A 26,079-nucleotide genomic window follows, 5' to 3' on the forward strand; every position below is an offset into this window, starting at 1 on the left:
CGTGTTAGCTGCGTATAATAAGCAAAGCGAACGTTTTAACCTAAATAATATCTCTATCGTAAGTTTTGTGATATTCGCTTTTTCACTGCAAATACTGATGCAATTGCAAATGTAGCTTCAACCGAGATGACGTAACAGGATATGTCGGTGAGCAGTCGTTACGCAGCCGCCGCATCGCCACTTGGGGTCGCATCCAATCGGCGCGAACCGATGTGATCTTTCTGACATAATAATAGCTTCCAGTTTACAGGCTCATCGCCATCATTACGCGTTTTTTACCCACCACTAGCTACCGAGCAAGCCTAGAGGTTATCGTCACCGCCCACTCATTACTATAAAAAACACCCCACCGTAACGCCAAGGAGGCGGACCGTACGCGCGCGCGCCTTCGAGACACCCGATATCCGAAACAGCCGAGCAACGCGCGCGATTATGTGCCGCCAACGCCATCTGTTGCGCTCGCGCTCAAATAGAACGTCGACCAGCGGTCGGGAGTTGCGCGCCACGCCTACCAACTCGTGGCTGAGCTCTCTGATAAGCCGAAAGGAAACCGAAGCGACCGACCAATGAACGCAGGGCGGGCCCGGACCTCGGGCGCGCACTCCCCGATTGGTTGCACCCCACAGCTGCTCCGATTACAGCGCCTCTAATTAGAGCGACCGCCCGCGGCGCCTTTCACCGGGGTTGGTTGACACGTCTGGTTGGTCGCGTCGTCCGGCTGTTCTCGGTGGCTGAGCGGTTGAAAAGCTCGCGTAAACGCTGATGTTGACGCCGTTCAGCAGTTGTTGCTGCGACGGTTAGCGCATAGTTATGCGATAGCTTAAAGCTATATGGAAGGATGAAATCTAGCGCGGATGACGCGACAAGCGCTTGTTTTAGTGTCTGCATTCGTTGTGATCAAATGCGCTGCTCGAATTTACTTTTCATAATTTATGCTCATAATCAACAGGCTTTCGGAGGATGGTCAGCTTTCTCAGTTCGATTGGAAGATCCATATATTGCTCACAGTTGCGAAGTGCACGAGAGCTCGTGGTGAGATTTGCGCGTCCGAAAATTCCTTTCCTGAATGCCATTTCATTTATCGACATTCGTTAATGCTTTTTTTTTTTGTATTCCGATCGTGCTACGTGTGGATCTGCGTTGCAATTTGATTTGCAGTCTCAGATTCAGCACTTTAATTTACGACGTTTAGAGCATAATCTGCATTTCAGTTATTTCTGCGTAAACTTTCCGCCTCCTTTTGTCTTTGTGAATATATGCACCGTTCTCATATAAATAGTTGCATGCTGTACCGTCGCCTCTTGTTTCCCTGGACACAAAAACATCACCCTTCATTCGAGACAAGGGAATTTCTGTAGTTATTTTTATGCTCAGTATATGTGACCGCACAGATAGTTATATTCTCATTTTCTATGAAGACTTCTTGTATATTTCGTAATTTGCTTTTGTTTAATTGACTTAAGGAGATTATAACTTACATATATGGTTCTCCCCTTACGACAACGTTATCAAGGCCACGTTAGAAAGCTGTAATAAATAAAACTACTATCATTGCTGTTATAGCAGCTGTTATCTTTATTATGCTAGTAATTAAAAACGGGCGTTCCTTTTTGTGTGGTGTGTACTGTGTCCCTGATTTCTCATTTTATTTCGTCCTTTTATTCAATCCAGTGTGTATACTTGGGAATTCAGTTTTCCACCGTATAATTGCAGGTTCTGTGCAGAACGCTTCAACGTGCCTCTTCACTAAGAAAAGCTCCAAGGTGACTGAAGGCAAGTGATTTATCCGGAATGTGAAACCCGGGTATATATTCACAGAAAAGCAAACTGCAAAAGAAAAAAAAACGACATTTCACAGAAGTCACGTGACGGTTCCAAAGGCGATGGCATCTGCCACTAAGCTTATTTTTCGCAGTCATGAGCGTATTGAGCGGATATGCGACCGTCCACATATCCCCCCAAACACGCTTTGCGATATCATATTCAGGATATGTTGTTTTTTTACTTAATATACGACATGAAAAATACAATGCAAACAAAGCTTCCGTTCGAAGACTGTAACAGAACCTCCTGCATTATATACTAAAGAAGTAAACAATATATTTACATAAATAGTAGTAGTCATAAAACAAAGACGGCAGTTCTTTGTACGCCTAAAGCAGTATATTATTAACACAAAAGAGTACGTATATATATATATATATATATATATATATATATATATATATATATATATATATATATATATATATATATATATATATATATATATATATATATATATATATATATATATATATACACACAAAAGCTAAAATATGTATTACACAGCGAAGAATACAACATCACTTGTCCTAAGCGAGATATTTTGCAGGCTACATTCACTACATTTTTTTTTTTTGCATGCTACATTGACTCTTCTTCTGTGGAGGGGGCAGGGGCTGATTTGTGGGCCAGCCTTGAAGAGGAAGTGCAGTTCTTTTAACGCAGTGTATTTGTTGGAATGTCCTCGTGAAAAAAAAAAGAGAACTAAAGACGTAATCCTTTTTTACGTTTCCCCCATTACATATTTATCCCTGAGATGGCGCCGACACCCCCCTTAAATCCACCCCTGAAAAAAAAAAGAACGCAAGAAAACCCACGAGAAATGAGTTTACAGGAGTTTAGTTTCGTTTTCGTTCCTATCAAGATGAAAATAAAAATATAATTAAACTCGCCTCTCATATATCTGCCGCCTTGTCGTTGGCCTGAGAAGCAGCACCCCTTCGCTTCCATAGCACTGCACGTTTCTAATGCTTCATCCGTATACGGCGTCGCGGCCGGACTAATTGAGGCCGCACTAAACGACGCGCCCAGCTATAGCTTAGCGGGCCTCCGAGGATGCTAAAAATACGCCCCGCGTGCTCCGGGCAGTCCGATGCACGCGTTTCGTGAACAAGCACGTGCTGTGCGCGACGCCGTTTCATGCATGGGAAGCTATATTTGCTTGCGCCCACTGGTCTGGCCCCGTGCACTGGTGACGCTTGGCGCCCTCCTGCGGGGTTTAGAAATTTCGTCCGTCGTCCATGAGGAGCGGCTATAATATTACCACGATGGCTGTTTCTGCCCCGCCGCGGTGGCTCAGTGGTTAGGGCGCTCGACTACTGGTCCGGAGTTCCCGGGTTCGAACCCGACCGCGGCGGCTGCGTTTTTATGGAGGCAAAACACTAAGGCGCCCGTGTGCTGTGCGATGTCAGTGCACGTTAAAGATCCCCAGGTGGTCGAAATTATTCCGGAGCCCTCCATTACGGCACCTCTTTCTTCGTTTCTTCTTTCACTCCCTCCTTTGCCCTTCCCTTACGGCGCGGTTCAGGTGTCCAACGATATATGAGACAGATACTGCGCCATTTCCTTTCCCCCCAAAACCAATTATTATTATTATTATTATTATTATTATTATTATTATTATTATTATTATTATTATTAGCTACGCCAGATGGAGGGGGGGCACTGCTTTCCGCGTACACGGGAAGGAGAGGACGTTCCCGATTTCCTGGTATAGCGAAAAATACTGTAATGTATGAACTTGAGATTAATGTACCGTATTAATGTACAGTAACTAGGCAATATACTATTATATATATATATATATATATATATATATATATATATATATATGCAATGACAATATAGGTGATGTACTTTAACTAGACTCTTCTAAGGTGTATATTGCCGCATTTATACGGCACCCCTGAAGACCAAAAGGTTTCTAAAAGTGAGGACAGGTGTACTCCTTACCTTACACTGGCTTATAGAGCTTAAAGGTGGCCGTATAAGTGTTGACTCAAACGGCCTATAAACAAACCCCGCTGCCTGGCTATAGTTCTGGCAAAGGCAGTTTACTTGTTATGAATTCTGTTTACGTATTCATCGCCACCATCATCATCGTTCTCTCTATGGGCATTCAAGTAACGTCCCGTGTTGGGCAAAAGTTATTCTGAAGCAAACGCATAGAGTTGGTGGCGTCACAAGTATATGAGACCGAGATATGCCCTCACTGTCTCCGGGGTTTGCCATCAGGTGTGAGAAAAATATTGATTTTTTTTTGCTCATCGATAGTTCTTGATTAGCCCAACGGGTTCTAGTGTTCATTCTGAGCGCTTTTAAATGGCACCCCCGGAGTACTAGGGACATTTAAGACGTCCCAGCAAGCAAGATATACGTTTCTGTCAGAAGCACCTAAAAGCTGCTACATATATACTTCAAGCTTAAAAACGGGCACGTGGCCCGCAGTAAGAAAAAAAAAAACTGACCAATGTGTATATATGCTCAGTATGAAAACGAAAAACAGAAAGGAGACGAATTTTTTCTAGCAAATTTATTTCCGCAACCAAGCAGTAAAAAAAAATAAAGAATCAAGAAAAGATAAACGCACTTAGCACCGACAGATCCATCATCGTCAATGAACGCTCGATAAGCCTGCTTCCGTGCGGCCAAAAAAGCCGGTGACCTGTTCCAAGCCTCCGAGACGGAGCCGATTGCTGGCCTACGTCACACACAAAGCACGTGACTGCCTTTCTCCTTTCTCTCTCTCTCTCAACGACTTCGGATGGAAAGAGAGAGAGAGGCGTCAAGCAGACGCTGACCTTTCGTTGCCGCGCATGTGTGTGTGTGTTCTCTCTCCCTGTTTCCCCTCTCACAGCCACCCCGTTCCTCACACGGCTGTGCGCATGTTTGCGGCCAATTATCCTTCGACGACGTCCACATTTCCGTGCCTTTGCAAAGTGCGCCCTCTCTTCTGAAGGAAGCAATTTTCTCGCAGGCGTTCGAGACGGTAACTGCTGCTGTGTGAGTGTGTGTGCGTACACAGCTAGAGAACACGGAATTGTTTGCATGCCGCTGCATGCAGCGGGTGGAATAAACACGCCGCTTGTGTGCGTGTGTGTTTTTCTCTTCTTTGCTTTTGTTGGCCTTTATTCGTTTCACATCTTGAGTGCTTTCTCACTCATGCACAGAAGCACAAACACTTTCGAAGGCAGCACTTGAAGCACTCGAAGTCGACAGCAACTCCCTATCCCCCCTCGTCACAGTGGCATGCTAGCACGGTTATAATGTTTTGCGCAGCAAAAAGTGATGAGCAGGTTACCAAAGTTTTAGTATTAACGCATTATTTTGACCTCAACAGACGCAGACGACAACGTTGCGTTGTTTCTCCTACAACGCCTGCATGAACAGCGTCGTCTGCTTTCTGTGATGGAAAGCAGACGTATTCAGATTCGAGCGGGCATTGGCGCAGACTAACGTGATCGTTAGTCCTCCAACGTTGGACTGTCTTTTGATTGGTTGAAGCCTGTTTATGTCACACTGCGTAGCTTTTTAAGAAGCGCAGTTGGTCAGTTTAGGTTGGTTACCCTTGTAACTGTGCCGAGGAAAAAAACACCAACAAAGAAAAATGAACCGCCCCGCTATTTCTTTCGTTTAATGTTAGGAAAGGGCTTGTCGCACCTCGATGTTTGAACAGACGTGGGCCTTCAGGGAAAAAAAAAAAAGAAAGCAGACGATAATTGGACGGTCACAGTTGGCCGCCTTTATTGGACTCGAGTGTTGTCTGTTCCCCTTTCGCGATTGACTGGATAGGGTGATGGCGTCGTTAGTGGGTTTTGTTCGTACCAGGGAGTCGCTGCTTTGCGGAGTGTACAGCTATGGTCTCAAAATCCCGGTGTCCGTATCCTGACCATGTACGCGTATCACGTATTCAGCAGCCGATTGCAGAGATTTAAAAAGCGCAAGGTAGAGCGAAATAGACCGTGACTTGGGTCGGTTGCTCGGTGCGGATGAAAGGCAAGGGTAATGGAAAAGTTTTATTTTATCACTGTGGAGGCGACGTAAAGTGTGACATTAATTTTCTTCTCTTCCTAATATCACATCCGTAAGTTATTTATATTGGTCCCGCCGTCGTCACTAAGATCTGGGTCCACTCCGAGTGGTTATTCATTAGAAGAAATGCAACGCATCATTATTAGTTAACCGACGAGTTTAGTTCTCGTCATCACTGCACATTTAATTGCAACTAGTCATTTGGAGTATAGTCTCATATATCCTCAGCGTCTCCGAAACTTAAGCACTGGTGATATTTTATTGATCACACAGACAAGTAAAATACAGGAGGCGATAGTTCAGCGTTCACGTAAAGGTTCTTTTTCAACAATGCGCACCATAGCAGCTACTCAAAGAACATATATACACCTCTGCTTTGACGACCGCCTCCTTCAGGTCTTTGCAGCAACATGCGATCCGCCCTGTTGTTGTTTACTAGACTTTTTTGGCGTATGGAATCAGTTACTAGGTCTGCCCGAAACGAATGTCAATCTTCTTACTACAAAAGCAATTAGAGCTTGGGGTCTTCGTGATAATGATGGTCAGGAAAGTAGAATGTGTTTAAAAACGCTTTATGGGGTCGGGTAGTGCTTTTAATGAAGGAATTAATATCACAAAGGAAGACAAAAATGTACCGGCCGTGAGAACGGACGCTTGTTTCTCTAACAACAACACTGATCTGCAGGCAGCGGAAGTACAAGAAATAACCATGGGAATATATGATGAAATAAAGACGCAGCTTCAGAAACCGAACAGAATATTCGCTGAGGACAAGTCAAATTGCGATTCACAAATAAATCATATGTAGAGTGAAAACCGCTTAAACATGACGTCGCATCCGTAGTAAAAAAAAAAAAAAAAGGAAGAAAGCTCAGTCCCTCTTTCGAGAATACCAACAAGCAGGGGTCGAGGTCAAGATCGACTCAATGTGTGCTTCAAAAAGTCAATTTCGTGGCGTCAACCCTCACATCTGCTGCATCGGAATCCCCGCCCCCTGTATATATGAATCCAGCGAGCAATTTTGCCTCCGCTCACCACAGCGCATACGTATACACAGCGCGCGCTGTGTTTCTAAAATGCGACGTGATGTCTGCCGCTCGCAACGCGTGCACCGCACCAAGGAGTCACTGCCGACAACGGCGCCCTCCTCCCCCGGGCGTCGCGTTTCTCTCTTTGTTTCTATTTCTCCCCGGCTATGCCCCATGGTGGTGGCGCGCCGGCGGCCAGGTATTCCAGGTACCGGGAAGGAGGTTGGCGCCATTTTGAACGGCTCCCTCTCCCGGAGAGGGCCGCGGTCGCCATCTTGGCTGGACGCCACAGCGCGTGCCTGGGCGACGCCACGGCGGCAGCGCGCCGAGCAGACGAACCAACGGCAAACACTTTTATTTTATCCACATTCATTCGTCTGTTTCTTGCGCGCCGAGCAGACGACGCGAGGAGCGTTTTTTTTTTTTTTTTTTCTGAGGATGTCGTCTGCTTCTTATGACGGCAGCAGTCGACACGCTAGTTTATTTTTATTCCAGCTGCAGTACAGAACAGAGCACATTTGCTTTTAAAAGTGTCCACTGTGAACACGGCGGCGTAAATGGAAGTACAGGTCGTCCGTGTTATCTGCAGGTATAAGCTTGAAAGAAGCAGCAGAAGATGAAGAACAGACAAAGAAGTGAAGAAGATAGCCTCGACAAACATCATGGTTTTCTGTATGAGCAATCTCAGGGAATATATTTTTTGCAGGTGTTGCAGAACAGTTTCCCATGCGTGCCTGCAATTTTTTTTTTGTTTACCGTCTTCGTTTGCGTCTCGTTTTGGGAGCAGATGCTTTCCAACGTGTCTTTCTCTCCTGCGCCGGTGGCAGAGGCGCCCCGCAAATAGGAAGAAAAAAATCTGTCGTCTGTGTATATCTTGTGTGCAGACGGCCTCCGCATCTTTATTCTATATAGGTCCATTTGTTTATTTTGTTGAGCTCCTGCTTCATAACGCGTTAGCTAAAGTTAAGCAAAACTAGCCTATTATGCAACAGCCACAACCATTTTGCTGTTCAAGCCCAATTCTCTTGTTTCTTATCACATAAAATCCTCGATCCCCACCCATGTCAAGTACTTCTTTTCCTTTGTTTTTTCATGAAGCCACCTGGCGTGAAAAGTTGGCGGTTTCCAGGCTATTGTGTTTTGTGGCGTAGCGGTGTCATATCTATCTTGGGACACTTGATTCTCGGCCTTCGTTTCATAAAGACTGTGTAGGCGCGGGAGGACGTCTGCAGCAGACAGTATGGGATTATACGCAATGTGGCAAGCCGGCCAAATATTCCGCGCACCTTAAAGACTTCCCCTTTCCGCCGGCGCATGTGTGTCTTCGTCTGATGAACTCGTTAAGCGTGACCGGTCAAGCGTCCTGCTCACACCCAAGCGAGACTACTCGTGCCAGAGACGGCGCGGTAACTCAAGCGCCGCGGCTGTTTACATTCCAGTTGCGAAACCCTGCTTACAGCCAAATAAGAAAACAAAACTGGCGTAAAGTTTGAAAACTCGAAGATTGACGCGTCACCTACAGGCTGTTATGTTAACTATAAAGCGCAGATTTTATGAAAGAACTCGCAAATAAGTGATTGTTTTTGGTCACTAGAGAGCGCATATGCTTGCTACTCCGAAAAGGTGCTGCAGATCGCGGCTGGCATTTCCAAACAAAGGCTTACCGCCATCGTTGCTGAAAATTTTGAGCTGAAGGTTGCTTGAAGATGCAGCAGACGAAACATTGCACGGAGTTAGGACGCGGCGAACGGGAACCGCCATTTTGTAGATATTTAAGGCCCTGATCAGGCAACAGAAAAGAACAGTATAGTAATGAGACATGAATAAAAAAGAATTAGCCCTTAATTGGAACCTTTCAACCGACACTGTCTAACGCAGTTTATTACACGGGGATTATCGTCTGCGTCGATTAACTCAGCGAGCAGACGGTCTTGTGGCAAACTTTTCCGCCTCGTCTCCTCAATGCAAGCTAAGCTCCGTTACAAAAACAGGTAATAGGGGTGTTCGAGGTCGTTCATCACCGCGCCAGAGAAGAGAGGTGTGTTTGTGTTGCGTTTTGAGACGATGACCACCAACCGACGCGCGCAGCGTTTGTCACGTTCTTTTTCCGACCTCTAAACGCAGCGGCGCGCTCAACCCTCCCGGATAAGTTCTCGCTTCGAGAAAGAGCGAAAAGGGGGGAAAGGTTTGAATAAAACAGATAGAGAGATGAAGGGGAGAGAATGTGCGGTAGGAGGAAGAGAGGGTGACTTCGCGAGGCCAATTTCGGCGCGTGCGCTAAGCGTCGTCGTCTGCTCGGCGCGCTGACGTCATTCCCCGCCATCTTTCTAGCTCCGCGCCTCTCCGAGGAGTCCTTCTCGCGACGACGTCATCGCTCCGCTGGGCAGACGTGGAATCAAAGGGCGAGTCGTCGAAACGGAGCGCTTGCAAATACGCAGAGCGAGCGAGGGAGAGAAGCGAGAATGAAAAAGCTGCGCGAAAGACAGAAGGAAAAGAAAAAAGAAGCGATCTGCAGCGTGAGAAGAAAAAAAGGGTTACTCCTCGCATAAACAACGTTGCGTGACGCGACGGACAGCATAATATGGTCGCGAAAGCGTGCTTCAGAACAATCGATGCGGAACATAGAAAACAGTGAGCGCCTTTCGCGCTTTTTTTGTTTTTTTTTTCGTTTTAAAGTTAGTTTTGTGTATGTAACCTCCGTAAGCAGCTGACCTCAACGCCTAACTGCACATGCACACACATTCACACCATATGTGTAGGTCACGGGGTTGAAACGACGTCGGTGTTGACAAGCGTCGTTACAGCTGCGGCGGGATGACACCTGTCGCGAGAGACACCTGTCCGGAGCTATCTTCCATTCTTTCCTGCCTTCATCCTCGATTATGAAGCCGCGGACAGCGATTTTGAGACTCGAGGACAACGCGTCGATGGGTGGACCTTCGCTGCGTACACAAGCTATATAGCGCTTCGAAGAAATAGATAAATAAACGACTCGGTGGCCGGCCGGCAATAATGATCGACGCAGGAGGGGCGGAAGGAAGGACGAATACGCTCCCGCCTTGATGGAACCAACATCCGGCTGTCCGCGGCACGCGGGACGAAAAAAGAACGAGCGGAATAAAAGAAAAGCAAAACGGAACAAATAAAAGGAAGTTCGTAAACGCAGAATCGATTAAACGTGGCGCCCGCGAAGAGGGCGACGTCTATCGCCGCTGGCGAAGAGAGCTTTTTTTTCTCCCTCGCTCGAGTCTTCCGAGTAAACACTTTACTGCGCTCTTCATTTATTTGTTTTTTTTGCCATGCGCGTCGGTATGTGTTGAAGCGTGTCCATTGTCGGGGTAGGAGGCTGTCCACGGAGAGGATATGCTCGGCGCGCGGGCGTCGGTACCTGACGTGTCGGGCGCACAAAAGGTAAAACAGCCTGACCGAGCTCGAATGCCCCCCACAGTAGGTTCGACGAACCGCGCACAGCCCTCCCGAGAGTACACAAAGGACCTTCCACCCCCCCCCCCTACCCCCCACCCCCGCTCCTTCCTCCTCCAACCAATTCCAGCAAGCAAACTTTGCTCGCCTGACTGTCTCTGACAAGGGACACGCACGAGTACGGTTTTCAGACGGGACGATTCTCTGCTGCTTGTATATTACCTTTTACTGTTGCTTTGCTGGCGCCGAAACAGCGTGCTTCGCAAAGAAGGCTCTCCCCCGTTCGCGCTTCGAGAGACGTTTCGGCTATCCCGCTTTTTTGCTCTCCGTAGCAACGCGAGCACGCATTTATTCATTCCCTTCTCCTATCGCACCACAGCGCCTCCCTCGGCATCTATTTTTTCCACCTGTTGGTCGAAGCTGTCAGGGATGTTTTGACAATGACAGCTGACCCACTGAGAGCGACGTATTCATGGCGCGGTGGTTACGAATCCGTATATACTATCAATATACTGCAGAAGGAAGCTTGAGAGCTTAGTACTTGAAATCCAGCTAACGGTACGCCTTTCTATATGTAATCAAACAAACCTTGAAACCTTGTACGGGGGCGCAGGCGCGCAATCAAGCTCCAGTGAGAGCTTTTTGTCTCCGCCCCTAACATCTGGATGATGAAAATAAAGATTTGATTTGATTGAATATACTCCACTTTCTGCGGTGAAAGTTATAGACATTGCCAAGATCGCAAGCGAAGAAAACGGTTCTTAGCATGAACTGATGTCGATCTACTTATTCAGGTACGTAACAGAACTCAGCTGTATAAATACTTAGGAACATATGAGCGGCAGCGGCGGGTCACAAGATAGCACAACGCTTTGCATTAATTACCGGGTCCTCCGATAAAATCCAGTGAACGAGTGATTCCAAAACATCCGTTGCTCACCACGCTTCCACTTCTGCGATACTGACAAAGCCGATAACCGGAGCTAACGCTAGACAGCTGTTAACGACGCTAAGGCACAGCGCAGCGCGAGCGATTGCCACACGTGCTCGCAACCCGACATTCAGCCCGTGTATCGATCGACGAGCTCCGTCCAATCGTGATCCCGAGCCCGCCTAAGCAGGTCGTTCGGCCGACCAGATCGTATCGTCGGCCGCGGAGCGCTCCGAATCCGGTGCACCCGCCCGACGCCACCGTCTTGTGTTTTGCGTGCATGCGCGAGCGCCATGCGGCCTCTCCCGGTATCGCGAGCACAACAGCAAAAGGCCTGGCGGGGACGCGTCGGGGCGTTCTCCAAGGTTCTCGGCGGAAGATGCGATCTTTATGTACGCCCGCGCACACACTTGTACGAAGCGAGCGGCTCGAGGGCAATACAGCCGCCGCCGAACGCGACGCGAGGCCTCGAGACTCGGCAACGCGGCTTCTGGAACAGTAATGGCGCCCTGCAGCACCGCTCGCAGACGGCGCGCTGTCTTAGCTAAGCAGGCGACGGCAAGCGTAACATCGCCGTGGCAGACGACGCGACTCGGCTGTCACGAACGCGGGAGGAAGGCGGCGGCCACGCGAGGGTCCACGTCATCATCGAGCGCACGGCAGCAGAACAAAGCGAAAACGTCGCCGCGGCGACGACGTGTCAAGTAATCCCGGCATTTGCAGACTGAGACAGGAACGCGGGGCTTGAAGGCGTTGTCGACGACGTCGACGTCCCCCGGAGGCCTCCGGAGGTGGGTCGACTTGCGTGCGGAGCTCCAGGACCGACTTCGGACGAGGCGACGTGTGTCGGGGCAGAACAAAACGGCAGCGGCATATTCGGCACACCCCCGCGCTACGACGTCGTCGGGGCGGTTGCGGCGGCCCCGGACATGGCGCGGCACACGGGTACAAACACTATACAGACACGGACGACCACAGCATCATCGCACACGCAACAAGGTATGGAGCACGGGCAACCCACCTGTGGGGCCCGCGAGCGGCGGCTGACGGAGTCGTCGGTGCTGGCTGGCCGACCCGGTCCTCGCTCGTCGGTTCAGGGCTACCGGCTAAACCCGAAAAACCAGTCTCCTGCTCGTCCGCCATGGCTGCCAACCTGTTTGGCGGCTCGGCGCGCGCCGTCAGCGAGCCATGCGGCCGTTACGCCTGGCCTGCCGCCGATGCCGGCTGCTCGCCGGTGCAGGTGTGGTGGTGGAGGGAGGGCGCCCCCTCCTCGCCCCCCAAGCCTTCTTCTTTCCCCGCCCGCCTCCGCCGCGAGCCGAGCGACACCTGACGGCGCCATCTTGGCCCGCGGGACAGGTGCACCAGGGGAGGGAGGCCGTCGCCAGCCACCGCCACTTCTCTCGTCGGCGGGGAGGACCCTGGAGATTTGAGCCGAGTGGCGCGCTTTGCGCCGCCGCCTTCTCCCTCGGTGCTGTGGCACGGAGTGGCCTCGGCGCCGAGGTGCGCCGACGTCGTTGTGGGGGACAACACTGTCGCAGGGCATCGCCGTGAAACTTCGCTACAGCCTTTTGTTAGACACACAGACCACAAGTGTTCATTCTGCACCATGCAGTGTAGCTCGTTTTGTATCGTCAGTGCTCTAAATCGGTTAACGGTGACGAAAACCATTGCCCTCAGTCCCCCTTCTTCCACAAACAATCAGTGTCTTCGCAGGGGAAGTCGGATAATAAGCTAAAGGGCAGTCATTCACATCCGTCAGCACCAACACTATCTATAATAACCTCCACCCTTCGCCAATTATATACGTTCCACTGATCTTGCTTTTGGGTCTTGCATTGGAGCGGTTGTGGTACCCCCAAGCCCCAGTGTACTAAGGACGGCGGTCCTCAACAACCTCCAGAGCTTGGGGGTGCTACAAGAGCTTCACTGCAAGGCAAGATCATCATCATCATCAGCCTTACTACACCCACTGCAGGGCAAAGGCCTCTCCCATGTCTCTCCAATTAACCCTATCCTTTGCCAGCTGCATCCACCCTTTGCCTGCAAACTTCTTAATCTCATCCGCCCACCTAACGTTCTGCCGCCCCCTGCTACGCTTACTTTCTCTTGGAACCCACTCCGTTACCCTTAAAGACCAGCGGTTATCCTGCCTTCGCATTACATGCCCTGCCCAAGCCCATTTCTTTCTCTTGATTTCGACTAGGATGTCATTAACCCGTGTTTGTTCCCTCACCCACTCTGCCCGCTTCCGATCTCTTAACGTTACACCTATCATTTTTCTTTCCATGGCTCGCTGCGTTGTCCTTAACTTAAGCTGAACTCTTTTCGTTAGCCTCCACGTTTCTGCCCCGTAGGTGAGTACCGGTAAGATCATGCTGTTGTACACGTTCCTCTTGAGGGAAATTGGTAAACTGCCACTCATGATCTGCGAGAATTTGCCATATGCGCTCCACCCCATTCTTATCCTTCTAGTTATCTCCCTCTCATGATCAGGATCAGCTGACACTACCTGCCCTAAGTAGACGTATTCCGGCACAATTTCTAGGCTCTCGCTGCCAATTGTGAACTGTTGTTCCCTTGCTAGGCTGTTGAACATTATCTTGGTTTTCTGCATGTTAATTTTTAGACCCATCGATCTGCTCTGCCTGTCTAACTCGTTGATCATGATTTGCAGTTCACCTCCTGAGTGACTCAGCAAGGCAATGTCATCAGCAAATCGCAGATTATTTAGGTATTCTCCATTTATTCTTATTCCCAACTGTTCCCAATTCAGGCCTCGAAATACCTCCTGCAAACATGCGGTGAACAGCATTGGCGAGATCGTGTCTCCTTGCCTGACGCCCTTTCTTATTGGAATTTTATTGCTAACTTTATGGAGGACTATAGTAGCTGTGCAGTTGCTATATATATCTTCCAGTATTTTGACATAAGGCTCTTCTACCCCCTGATTACGCAATGCCTGTATGACTGCTGAGGTTTCCACTGAGTCGAATGCTTTCTCGTAATCAATGAAAGCTATATATAGAGGTTGGTTATATTCTGCGCATTTCTCTATCACCTGATTAATAGCGTGAATATGATCTATTGTGGAATATCCTTTACGAAAGCCTGCCTGATCATTTGGTTGATTAAAGTCTAACGTTGCCCTGACTCTATTAGCGATTACCTTAGTAAGTACTTTGTAGGCAACGGATAGTAAGCTGATCGGCCTGTAATTTTTCAAGTCCTTGGCGTCTCCCTTCTTATGAATTAAGATAATGTTTGCATTCTTCCAAGCTTCTGGTACAGTCGAGGTCATAAGGCATTGCGTATACAGGGTGGCTAGTTTTTCTAGCACGATGTCCCCTCCATCCTTCAACAGATCTGCTGTTACCTGATCCTCCCCAGCTGCTTTTCCCCTTTTCATTGCAGGCAAGATCAGTGGCACGTAAATGTTTGGCGAAGGATGTTGCATATCCTGGATATGTCGGTCCTGGTCGATACGTGTGTTGTCTGTTTCTCCTGTGCAGGCATGGTGTGATTGGGGAAGGCGAGGCCATTCTCATATTCTGACAGGGTTCGTTCCGTCGTGTCGTCATCCGTTTTCCGTAAACATAGAAAGCCCATTTTGTTCCTATATGGGGAGAACAGCTAAGTCTGAAATGTCGGAGCTGTAGCTGCATGCGGTAGGAAACGTCTGAAAGTGATGCTTGCTTCAGAAACACACATGTTTCTCCACTAGCACCGTCTATGCAGGTGCGTATAGAACTAGTCTCTCCATGTGGATGGCATGATGTTGGACGATGGCGCGTGGTCTATCATTGACCACTGTACGAATCACCTAATGACGAATGCATCGCGCCACTGATCAATTCAATTCAATTCAATTCAATTCTTTTTATTATCATTTCTTCAGTACAGTACATAACATCACTGTTAGAGCTAGCTGGCTTCCGACGTAAGTAGACAACCAAGAGGCAGTTTAAAAGACGGAGCCTCGTACGCACTGAGGCGCCTTTGCAGAATTGGAGTCGTCAAGTACAACGACTAAGCCATCGATATATAAAGCACGATGTTGGAAACGTCTGGGTCCCCCAGTCGCGTATGGGATCACGTACAGCGATATCACGACCAGATATCTCTTCGCATTCGCTTCTGGGAGGGTCGATGCTGAGACGAATATGTTATATAGAAGGAGGGTGCACCGCCCTGCTTAAGGTTCGTCAAGGACGCATCTCCGAACGCATGGTGCAGCATATATATGCGGATGAGTCTTACACTGAACACATGATCTCCGAGTTTGTTTACACTGGTTTGTTTTTCTTAAGCAGTGCACAAAGTCACCAATGTTTAGAAATTTAACCAGAGTTCTTTGTGGGCCTATGTGGGCGTATAAAAGGAACGACCCAGGCACACGTTCCTCAGACCCAGCGCGCAAGGCACATAGATGAAAAGAAAAATAGAGAATAAATGCAGAAATATAAGCATATCTAAGTTGTTGCAAATAACGTATATAAACCTTACAAGCGTATGTACAGTACTCACGGATTGAAATAGGACATTCGGAGCGCGTGGCCGTCACTTCATGAAGCGCAGCCCGTAGACGCTCATGGAACCAAGGTGGTGCATTGTGGTATGGCGCGAGAGGGAGAACATCTACAAAGCAGAACTGTTCCTTCCAGTAGCCAACGAGCCGGCCTGTGGTTTACCACATGCCTGCGTGGCACTGCAAGGCTTGCGCTCCGAATGTCCTATTTCAATCCGTGAGTACTGTACATAAACTGTATACAGTAAGATCCATGAGCTTCAACTTATAAACAAGAATAATAATTAAGGCATCTAGCAAAAACAAGGTTACCTCGTACAGAAGCAGCCACTTTTAATCGATCGGAACTGGAGAATAACATGTTTCCATGAGTCAATAGAGTTCAGAATTGTTTTCATCGAGGCAGCTTGGCCTGAGAATACTGAGAGATTGGCTATAATTGAGCGACATATGACCGCGGAATTTTTCCTCGCGCAGCATGTGAGTTATTTATTGCTGTTATGTCAAAAAAAATCGCAGTTCAGGATATTCTATTGCAGCTTTCTTTGCCATCGAAAGTACTATTAGGGCGACTTATTGACCTCATGGGCAGTGATAAACCACCGGATGATGCAGTGTGGTCAATTGCCCGGTTGGTTAATTACTAATTGGCTCCTTACCCTGTAGCAGAATACCCTACAGTTGCCAATCACAGCAGTCAGCGAAATCAGAATTTTAATGTTTGGCGTTATTAAAATAGTCAGTTATCAAAATTCTAGAGCTTATAACTTTTTCTTGTGATTGGCTTCTTGTTTAAGCAACAAGCAAAGTTTTAACAAAGGACTACTTTTTTGCAGTGGAGGAATTCTGTGCGGCGGTCCTGAACGCGGGCGGATATTCACTGCAGACTCAAGTTGTATCCGACTCTCTTCGTCTATATGAGCGTCTCGTACGGGGAATCTACAAGCTTCTGTTCCGTAAACATGCTTCGATTTAAACAAGAAAAAAAAAAGACTAAAAGTGATCTTTCTAACTTATTGAGATGTTGCCACGTGAAGAAGTTGAAATGAGAGTCAGATTAATGTTCATGTGAGTGTTGTACTACCGCTTCATTTGTTTAATGAAAAGGGAACGGCAGATACGACGAGTTATAGAATGGCATAAATTAAACAGACCAACTTGTGGTCCTTGAGTGCTAACGTGAAATGCAATCAGCGCTCGAATATTAATAAGGCGTGGACGGATTTAAGGAGGGGCCGGGCTCAGGCTGCCTCCGAGCGACGACAAACTGTCCATGAGAAATCCTGGCAATCCTTGACTTTTTTTTTTTTAACGTGGAAATGTTTTACCGTCGCCGAACTGCATCTCTCAGCCTTGTCCAAGACAACAACAAAATATTACCAATGCAAGATATTCAGATATTTGCGAGAGGCTGCTTTGAATATATTAAACTATATAATGAGAAAAGGATCGGCAGCACATGAGACGTGTGTGAACAAAAATAAATAAAAACAGAAAACAAAACGCGAGCGCACGAAGTCAGTGCCACTTATTGGAAACATGTATTTATGCCCAGCAATTTCGGACAAGAATTTTGAAAATTGAAAAATTGTAAGATACCTTTACAGCAATATTGAAGGTAATGGTTCATTCTTCTGATATGCAGCAAAGTCTTTCTTTTAAAGTGTTTTCATCGATTGCATCGAGCAGTTAGATTCCGTTATAAAACGTTTTCGGCAATAACAAAAATGTTTTTAGAAAAAAAATTCAAGACTGCAGTCGGGTGATCTGCAGATATGTTGATTGTTAAAGTGAACTCTTACATTATATGAAAAAAATTGCTTTCACAAATGGCTTCCCGTTCAAAAATGCTTTTGTCCAGAAGTGCTGGGTAAGAAAATGCGAGTGTTGTGTCTATTGTCTAGTTTCTTCAAAATGTTTATTATGAATATGTGTATGAATATTTACATACGGGAATATGTATATTTGTAAAGACCCATATTGTTCCTTTTTACGCTACACTGTTCTTTTACCCGAACATACCCCCGAGTTAGGGGGAAGATTGTTTTTCTTTTAAGCGAAATTTATTGCCCCAGGGCATCAATGATTGGTGAACGTGCGATTAATGATGCAGTATAGATTAAATGAATGGAAAAACGCTAGCTGATTTTATGAAGTCCAGTAGAGAACGATGGTACGGTCCCTGCGTCCGGGCAATGTATGAAGCAGGGTTGCTTGGTGAAAGAGCTGCTACCATCAGGTAGCAAATTTCGATCACTAAATATGCGGATTGCTTATACTCTTGGAAACGAAGGCCATATTCCCTCCTCAAAGCACAGTAACTTGAAGCAGTTAGCAATGGGAGGAGACTTTTAAATGGGTCACCGGACGTCTTGAGGTTAGCAAATAGAGGGAATTGAAACCTCAGTTAAAATTTTCGTAACTGCAAGAACTTCGCATGTTTTGATGAGGGAATCTGTTTCCGCTGCCAACCGTAACTACCCCGTATGTTTACTGATTTATATCTAGGCGATGGGCAGAATAGCCTGTCCTTATTAGACAGTGCGCTATAGGGGACGGCTTACTGTCTTTTTAGTCCCGCTTATATAATTCGTATATATATATATATATATATATATATATATATATATATATATATATATATATATATATATATATATATATATATATATATATATATATATATATATATATATATATATATATATATATATATAGCGTACTGACTGCTAACAGCATCAATACGTTCTGAACACAGGGTTGCCGACCCTGACCTATCTCAATCGCTTGTCATCATCATCATCATAATCATCATCATCATTATCAGCCTGGCTACACCCACTGCCCGTTCGGCTACAATTCCGGATGGGATTGACAGTATTTGTAGATCAAATAAAAATAAACCCACAAAATTTCATAATTGCCGTAAAGATGCTGAACACCTACGCCAACATGTGATAATTTGCATTGTTAGTTCCTGTAGTTATATTATCCAGTAACATCTATCGCTGATTAAAACACTAAATTACAATTTCCTGTCCGCCGTTAACATCTGTCTCTCACAGTATATCCAATTCGGTTAAGTGTATGTCGTTGGTTTTAGTTCCTGAAGGTCAAGGTTGTTACATTAGTGATACATTGAATGTCTTGTGTTATTAATAATTGGTTTTGGGGGGAAAGGATTAATGGCGCAGTATCTGTCTCATATATCGTTGGACACCTGAACCGCGCCGTAAGGGAAGGGATAAAGGAGGGAGTGAAAGAGGAAAGGAAGAAGGAGGTGCCGTAGTGGAGGGCTCCGGAATAATTTCGACCACCTGGGCATCTTTAACGTGCACTGACATCGCACAGCACACGGGCGCCTTGGCGTTTTTCCTCCATAAAAACGCAGCCGCCGCGGTCGGGTTCGAACCCGGGAACTCCGGATTAGTAGTCGAGCGCCCTAACCACTGAGCCACCGCGGCGGGGCTCTTGTGTTCTTACATTTATAATTTTTAAATGTTCATTTCTCAGCTTTTCAAGCTTACGCTGCCACAGTCATTGCCTTGACCTTGCTGCAGTAAACGCTGGAGGTGTGTGTAGAAAACAAGGCAACAATAATATTAGCATAAAAAAAAATGAACTGCTGGCGCTTTAGCACCGTTGACCATTAAATATTGTGTGAAAGCAGGTTTATGCAGGTGGGCACCAACGCCACGTACCTGAACGCGTGATTGAGAGCGCGTTTTCTTTCCTTTCGTTACTTGCGCGCAGACGGAAGTTGATGAAGACGACGACGTGCAATGCAAAGCGCGAGAGTGTGTTGCAGTTCAATACGAAACAAACAACAACGATACGAGGGTGATCGACTGCATGCGGCGATATCATAGTGCTATCGTGCAATGGCCAGCGAAGCTGATTTGTTCGCGCCGCCGCGGGTTCTAAACCCCGACGCGGCAATATTTATTTTATTTCTCCAGGTTGGCCAAGGTCACCCTCATTCAAAGTCTCGTTTATTTCTCGCCATTTCCCGCATCACGAGACTAACTTCACAGGCTTCACCGCACACCGCCATTTTCCCGGGTTAGGAAGCCGATAATGCTTTCGCACTATAAGGCCATCCTACACTCTAAACGCAAATACACCCATAGGGGAGTTAAAAGGGAGTAAACTGTCTGTTTTATAAAAAACGTGCGCGCTAGAGGGCAGTTTTACTGCCTTTTTACACCTTTTTGTTTAGAGTGTAGGCTCATTATACAAACCGTGCGTATGTACATATCTTATCTCTCACTAGGCTTATTTAGCATCTTAACTGAGCAAAAATAAAACGGCGTTTCATTACTTTTTCTGTCATTTGTGTAGTTTTCAGTTAAATGGAGGATACACACCAAAACTAAGGTGCCTATACATGATAAGTACCGCGGACGTCTCAAGCAGTCCGTGGACTCGCCCCGGCGCAATGCATACGATCACGGTGCCCGTCTGTTTTTGAAGCGAGTGACGTTAAAACGAGAGGAAGAGAACACGAAAGGGAGACGCAATGAAAGAGAGGGAAAGAAGGGAGCGAGAAAAGCGCCGGCAGAGAAAGAAATGTCTCTGCGACGACCTTGTCGGCCGCTACGACTTAGAGATCGCGTGTGTGCAAGGCTGCTGCCCGCAGGCACGTCTGTGCGCACCCTGTTTAAATATAGGCTATAGCACACGCGTGCATATAGAGAAGCGACGAGCCATGCTTGCTGCGTGCGGTGCGAACGTTTACATCATGAGCATTTTAAGTATAATCACAGCATATACGGTATACAAAGTGGATTTAGGTAAAACACCCTGCATACCCTTACAAAAATTTCTTTAGACAGTCCATAGACTGTCTATGAACTTTAGTCTAAGAAGTCTATAGACTGTCTATAAACAAATCCTTTAGACCAGTCCATAGACAGTCTATAGATTTATGGCCATACACTATTAGTAGACTTTTGTCTATAGACAGTCCATAGAAAAATGTCCACTGAAAGTAGATAGGTCCATAGACAGTCTATAGACACAGGTTCATAGACAGTCTATAGAAGATTTATAGATTTACAACATCATGAGCATTTTAACAACATCATGAACGTTTACATCATGAGCATTTTAAGTATAAGCACGGCATATGTATACGGTATACAAACCGGATTTAGGTGAAACACCCTGCATGCCCGGTTAGATTGAGAACTAAACATTTTGACAGATTTGCCTGTCTGGTTGGGCGACATTAAAACGACGTCCGCAACTTCGCAAGAGACCGTAATCCTGTAGCCGAACATTCCGATGACTCAGACCATAGAATCAACTTCGAAGGAACCAGCATCCTCGGAGCCGAAACAAATTACCACAAAATGCTCCTTCTGGAATCCTGGCGCATCCAAACCACCCCGAACAACATCAACCGCACAAAAAGGAAACCTGCCACCAGTGTATATGCCCAGGCACTTCGCTCTGCAACTCAACGAAAGAAAAAAGTCGCCATTGACCGCCTCCCCACAGTGCCACAACGTGACTAACAGCCTTCACCCCCCTCCCTCCCCCTCCCCCTCCCCCACGCCTTTCGCATCACAGCTTTCGTTCCTTTGACCCCCTTTTACCCTCCATAAATAAGACGCTAGCTACTGCCTTTAGTCACCCCTGATGAAGGAGCCGAGTCGGCTTCGAAACGTTGGGTTAAAATTAAAGTTTTTGGTTGGAGATGTGCTGTTTATTATAAATATGCATACGCGGTGTACATATAAGACATAAATACTGTAGACGGTGTACATATAAGGTATACATACTACGTACAGTATGTATATCTTATATATGTACACCGTATATATACAGAATGCATGCTGATTTGGCTTTATGGGGGTTTAACGTCCCAAAGCGACTCAGGCTATGAGGGACGCCGTAGTGGAGGGCTCCGGAAATTTCGACCACCTGGCGTTCTTTAACGTGCACTGACAACGCACAGCTAGCACACGGGCCTCTAGAATTTCGCCTCCATCGAAATTCGAACGGCGCGGCCGGGATCGAACCCGCGTCTTTCGGGTCAGCAGCCAAGCCCCATAGCCACTGAGCCATCGCGGCGGCACCCAGCGTATACATGTTGGCACATACATTAAGCTTAATGCGCTATGTATTAATGAAGTATAGACTCTAAATTTTTGCTTGCATATTTTCTTCTTTGTAATGCATGCATAAGACGTTCAAAGTCCAACCACGTGCATGCATATTCGCTGATGTACAGCCGCGGAGTAATTTATAATAGAATTTTTTCTGTCACGTATTTCGGTTTACAACGGCCGAGTGATGGCTATGACGTCAAACGTCAGTGCAGGTCACGTGAGACATGAAGATAACTGCGATATAATCGCTCTTTCGTGGTTTTAAACAACGCTAAAGCCAGCCCACCTCAAAACCCGACATCACAACAAATGAAGACGCAGCGATTATATTTCAGTTTTATTCACATATACCTCACGTGACCTTTCACCTTATAGACGTCGCTCGGCTTTTGCAACCGAAACAGATGAGAGGAGAAATTGTATATTTTAAAATTATTTAGCCTTCATAGGCGTTTACCACGTGACGAGCTATTAACCATGTTTGAGCGCCTTACACATCATTCAGGCAAAGAAAACATGCAACCGAAATTTGATGCAGCCTTGCATCATGCGCGTAATGGGCGACCGTTATTAGCATAGTTTGTGGAATATGTTGGCATCATCTGCCTCTTCCGTTATCCATATATGGGAGCAGAGGGCGCACATTACGTGCTACACAGAAAACGCACCATGAAGGCATGAATGTTTTAGGAGAAAATATACTATATATAGTCAGATACAACTCAAGATCGAAGCGTCTTTTTCCCAGTAAAGTTGTGGTCTACTATTCTTTATCTTCCTTGCACCAGACGGTTGGTTGATTTGATTGACTGAAGGTTTTCTTCGCACCAGGGGAGCCGCCTCAGAGACGGTCTTGCGACGAATTAATATGCAGGGATTAAGAGAGTACGACTTGAAGTTTTATATCCAAAATTTACATACATACAATATGATGCACAAAAAGCGGCAAAAAGATGAAACAACAATAGGTGGAACTAGCTATCACTAGGGGAGGCCCCTACTCGGCATAGCCGAAGATGCGTTACATCTGGCCGTAGCCCAGAACGCCTTTCCGAAGCTCCAGGGCCCGCTTTTAAAGACCTAAAGGCCCGACCCACATTCGGTAGCGTCCAGTCATGTCAAACTATTAACATGTTCGGTTAATCAAGTGTATTACCCGCCCTCCAATTTCTGTAAGGTACATAACTCTCTCCCTAAAGTACACAAGACAAAATGGACATCAAATTCATTAGAAAAAAAAACGATTTTCTCGGAAGGGCGCCACAAGACAAAATGGACATCAAATTCATAAAAAAAAACATTTTCTTGGAAGGGCGCCACAAAACCATTGGTCCACCGGGTCGCGTGCCCTTCCCGGCAGCTTTTTCAGTACTGCCAAAACACTCTTTCCCGCAGGAAAAAAAAAGCGAATACAAACACACAATCATGCAAGCACGTGCAATCGGTTTCCCTGTGGCCCATCAACCACGGCGTCATCCCGCAATTAGGGCTGTCATCGGGCTCCAACGGAGCACTCCTACTGTGAGCAACTGCAAAGTAAGTCCCGAGTCCCCAGGCTACTTATCTTCCCAATGCTTACCGGCTAGCTGACACCTCACCGATCTCCGGTCAGCGGGGTAATCTCAAATCTAGCCGTCACTGCCTTTGAAGGGGTGGCCACATCCGTTTCTTTTGGCGGCGTTTCCCCATACTCACCCGTTTCCCGAGAACTGTTTACGGTCAACGCTCTCTGGCGCTGGGGCCATCGCAGGACACCGGCTAGCTGCACCGTCGCCGACCATTCGTCATTTTTATTGCCCCCCCCCCCCCCCTCCTTGACAAGACTTCCATTTTTCCAAATCTTCCAAACAAGACTTCCAAACAAGGAGTTCCCGGGTTCGAACCCGACCGCGGCGGCTGCGTTTTTATGGAGGAATAATAATAATATTAATAATTGGTTTTTGGGGGAAAGGAAATGGCGCAGTATCTGTCTCATATATCGTTGGACACCCGAACCGCGCCGTAAGGGAAGGGATAAAGGAGGGAGCGAAAGAAGGAAGAGAGAGGTGCCGTAGTGGAGGGCTCCGGAATAATTTCGACCACCTGGGGATCTTTAACGTGCGCTGACATCGCACAGCACACGGGCGCCTTAGCGTTTTTCCTCCATAAAAACGCAGTCGCCGCGGTCGGGTTCGAACCCGGGAACTCCGGATCAGTAGTCGAGCGCCCTAACCACTGAGCCACCGCGGCGGGTTATGGAGGAAGAACGCTAAGGCGCCCGTGTGCTGTGCGATGTCAGTGCACGTTAAAGATCCCAAGGTGGTCGAAATTATTCCGGAGCCCTCCACAACGGCACCTGTGTCTTCCTTTCTTCTTTCACTCCCTCCTTTATCCCTTCCCTTACGGCGCGGTTCAGGTGTCCAACGATATATGAGACAGATACCGCGCCATTTCCTTTCCCCAAAAACCAATTACTACTACTACAAACAAGACGTTCGTCGCAAGGTCGCGTCGCGTCTGGTGTCCCTCAAGACGGGGGAATCAAAAAGAGACTACCGCTGTGGGGCGCCGGGACAGGGACATCCCCGTCAAAGGACCCCTTTCCAGCCAATGGCGTACGCCGATTCTCATGAGGCTGCTAGCGTGACAATGCAAGGAGGGGACTTTCCCTTTTCATCTACCACTCCCTGCATCGTCACCATAGCAGGTTCATGAGAATCGGCCGACGCCATCGGCTGGAAGGGGGTCCTTTGATGGGGAAAGGTCGCTTCCTTCTTGAGTTGTATCCGAACGTAGTGCGCAGTCGCTGTTATCTTGACTTGTTGATTCCAACTGACTCCAGCGTCCCGTCCGTAATCGTCGCGCGTATTAATCGTGCCTCCCTTAATTCGCACTTCGCATAACTCTACCGAAATATATATATATATATACGCAAAATAAGCGTATATAAGTAAAGTTCCGGTTCCTTCCGAGTCCGGATTATCATGATTGAACGGTGATATATTTGTAACATACACGACGCGTTAATTCTAGAGCATCGAAGACACTGCGCGAGTCTATACAGACGTATCGCATGCATCACGTGAGTGTGTGGCTGACCCATACTTGCTCGCGTCTGACGACGTCTGCATATATACGTGAGGCAATAACTACACACTTGGTGTGTCAAATGTTGCTGTTGCGTCCTCGACAACGTGCCGTGTCGTATATACAGGCGATGCAAATTGACAGCAGCGCGTGCGATCCGCTTCTGTGTCCCGAGCCTCATGCGCCGTCAGGCTCTGCGGGCCGACCAGTGCGCATAATCGCCCGTTGTAAATAAGGTCACCGCGCGCTTGCACGTGGTCGACTTCCGTCTGTAATATAGGTGCGTGCAGACCGCGCCCTTCGGTGTTCTTGAATCGGATCTACGATAAACAAGAAAACAAATAAAGCAAACGAAAAGCCCGCAGCCGCGAAAACGGTCGCTGTGTGACGACCTTCGCCAAGGCTCTGCACGCGCTCCCAGCGCATGCGCAGTCGTCGCCTGTCCACACAACCTCACGCTGGGTCATTAGTTTCGTGCAGTACACCGAAAGGCCACAAGGAGACATGCACGCACGTTGTAATACTGTTGTTGTAGTTTAATGCAAAACGTGCGCACTGCTGTGTTTTTAAACTATATATACTATACCGGATTTTAATATACTATATTCAACCTCACCGTCATCATCAGCCTGACTACGCCCACTGCAGGACAAAGGCCTCTCCCATGTCTCTCCATGCAATTAATCCTGTCCTGCAGTGTGCCAGCTGCGGCCACCTTATCCCCGCTAACTTATTAATCTCATCCGCCCACCTGACCTTCTGCCGCCTCCTGCTAAGCTTGGACTTTCTTGGTATCCAGAATACGTTACCCTTAACGACCATTCCAAGAGAAAGTAAGCGTACCAGGGGGCGGCAGAAGGTTAGGTGGACGGATGAGATTAAGAAGTTTGCAGGCAAAAGGTGGACGCAGCTGGCAAAGGATAGGGTTAATTAGAGAGACATGGGAGAGGCCTTTGCCCTGCAGTGGGTGTAGTAAGGCTGATGATGATGAACGACCATTGGTCATCTTGCCATCGCATTAAATGCCCTGCCCAAGACCATTTCCTTTTGATTTCGGCTATAAGATGTCATTAACCCGCGTTTGTTCTCTGAGTCACTCTGGCCTCTACCTTTCCTCAGTGTTGCACCTATAAT

At 47.2% G+C, this 26,079-nt stretch overlaps 1 protein-coding gene across 4 annotated transcripts in view; it reads right to left on the reverse strand.

Annotated features, from left to right (window-relative positions):
• Positions 1–12,476, reverse strand: part of grh (grainy head) — a 143,018-nt gene extending 130,542 nt beyond the window's left edge. For all 4 annotated transcript variants that reach the window (XM_077640672.1, XM_077640670.1, XM_077640671.1 and 1 more), the window contains exon 1: positions 12,260–12,476. In XM_077640672.1, the coding sequence (XP_077496798.1) occupies positions 12,260–12,381 (122 nt within the window). In that variant the 5' untranslated portion in view covers positions 12,382–12,476. The remainder of the gene's footprint in view (positions 1–12,259) is intronic.
• Between the last annotated feature and the right edge of the window lie 13,603 nt (positions 12,477–26,079).

The sequence above is a fragment of the Amblyomma americanum genome, chromosome 10 (genome assembly GCF_052857255.1).
Source record: "Amblyomma americanum isolate KBUSLIRL-KWMA chromosome 10, ASM5285725v1, whole genome shotgun sequence".
NCBI lineage: Eukaryota > Metazoa > Arthropoda > Arachnida > Ixodida > Ixodidae > Amblyomma > Amblyomma americanum.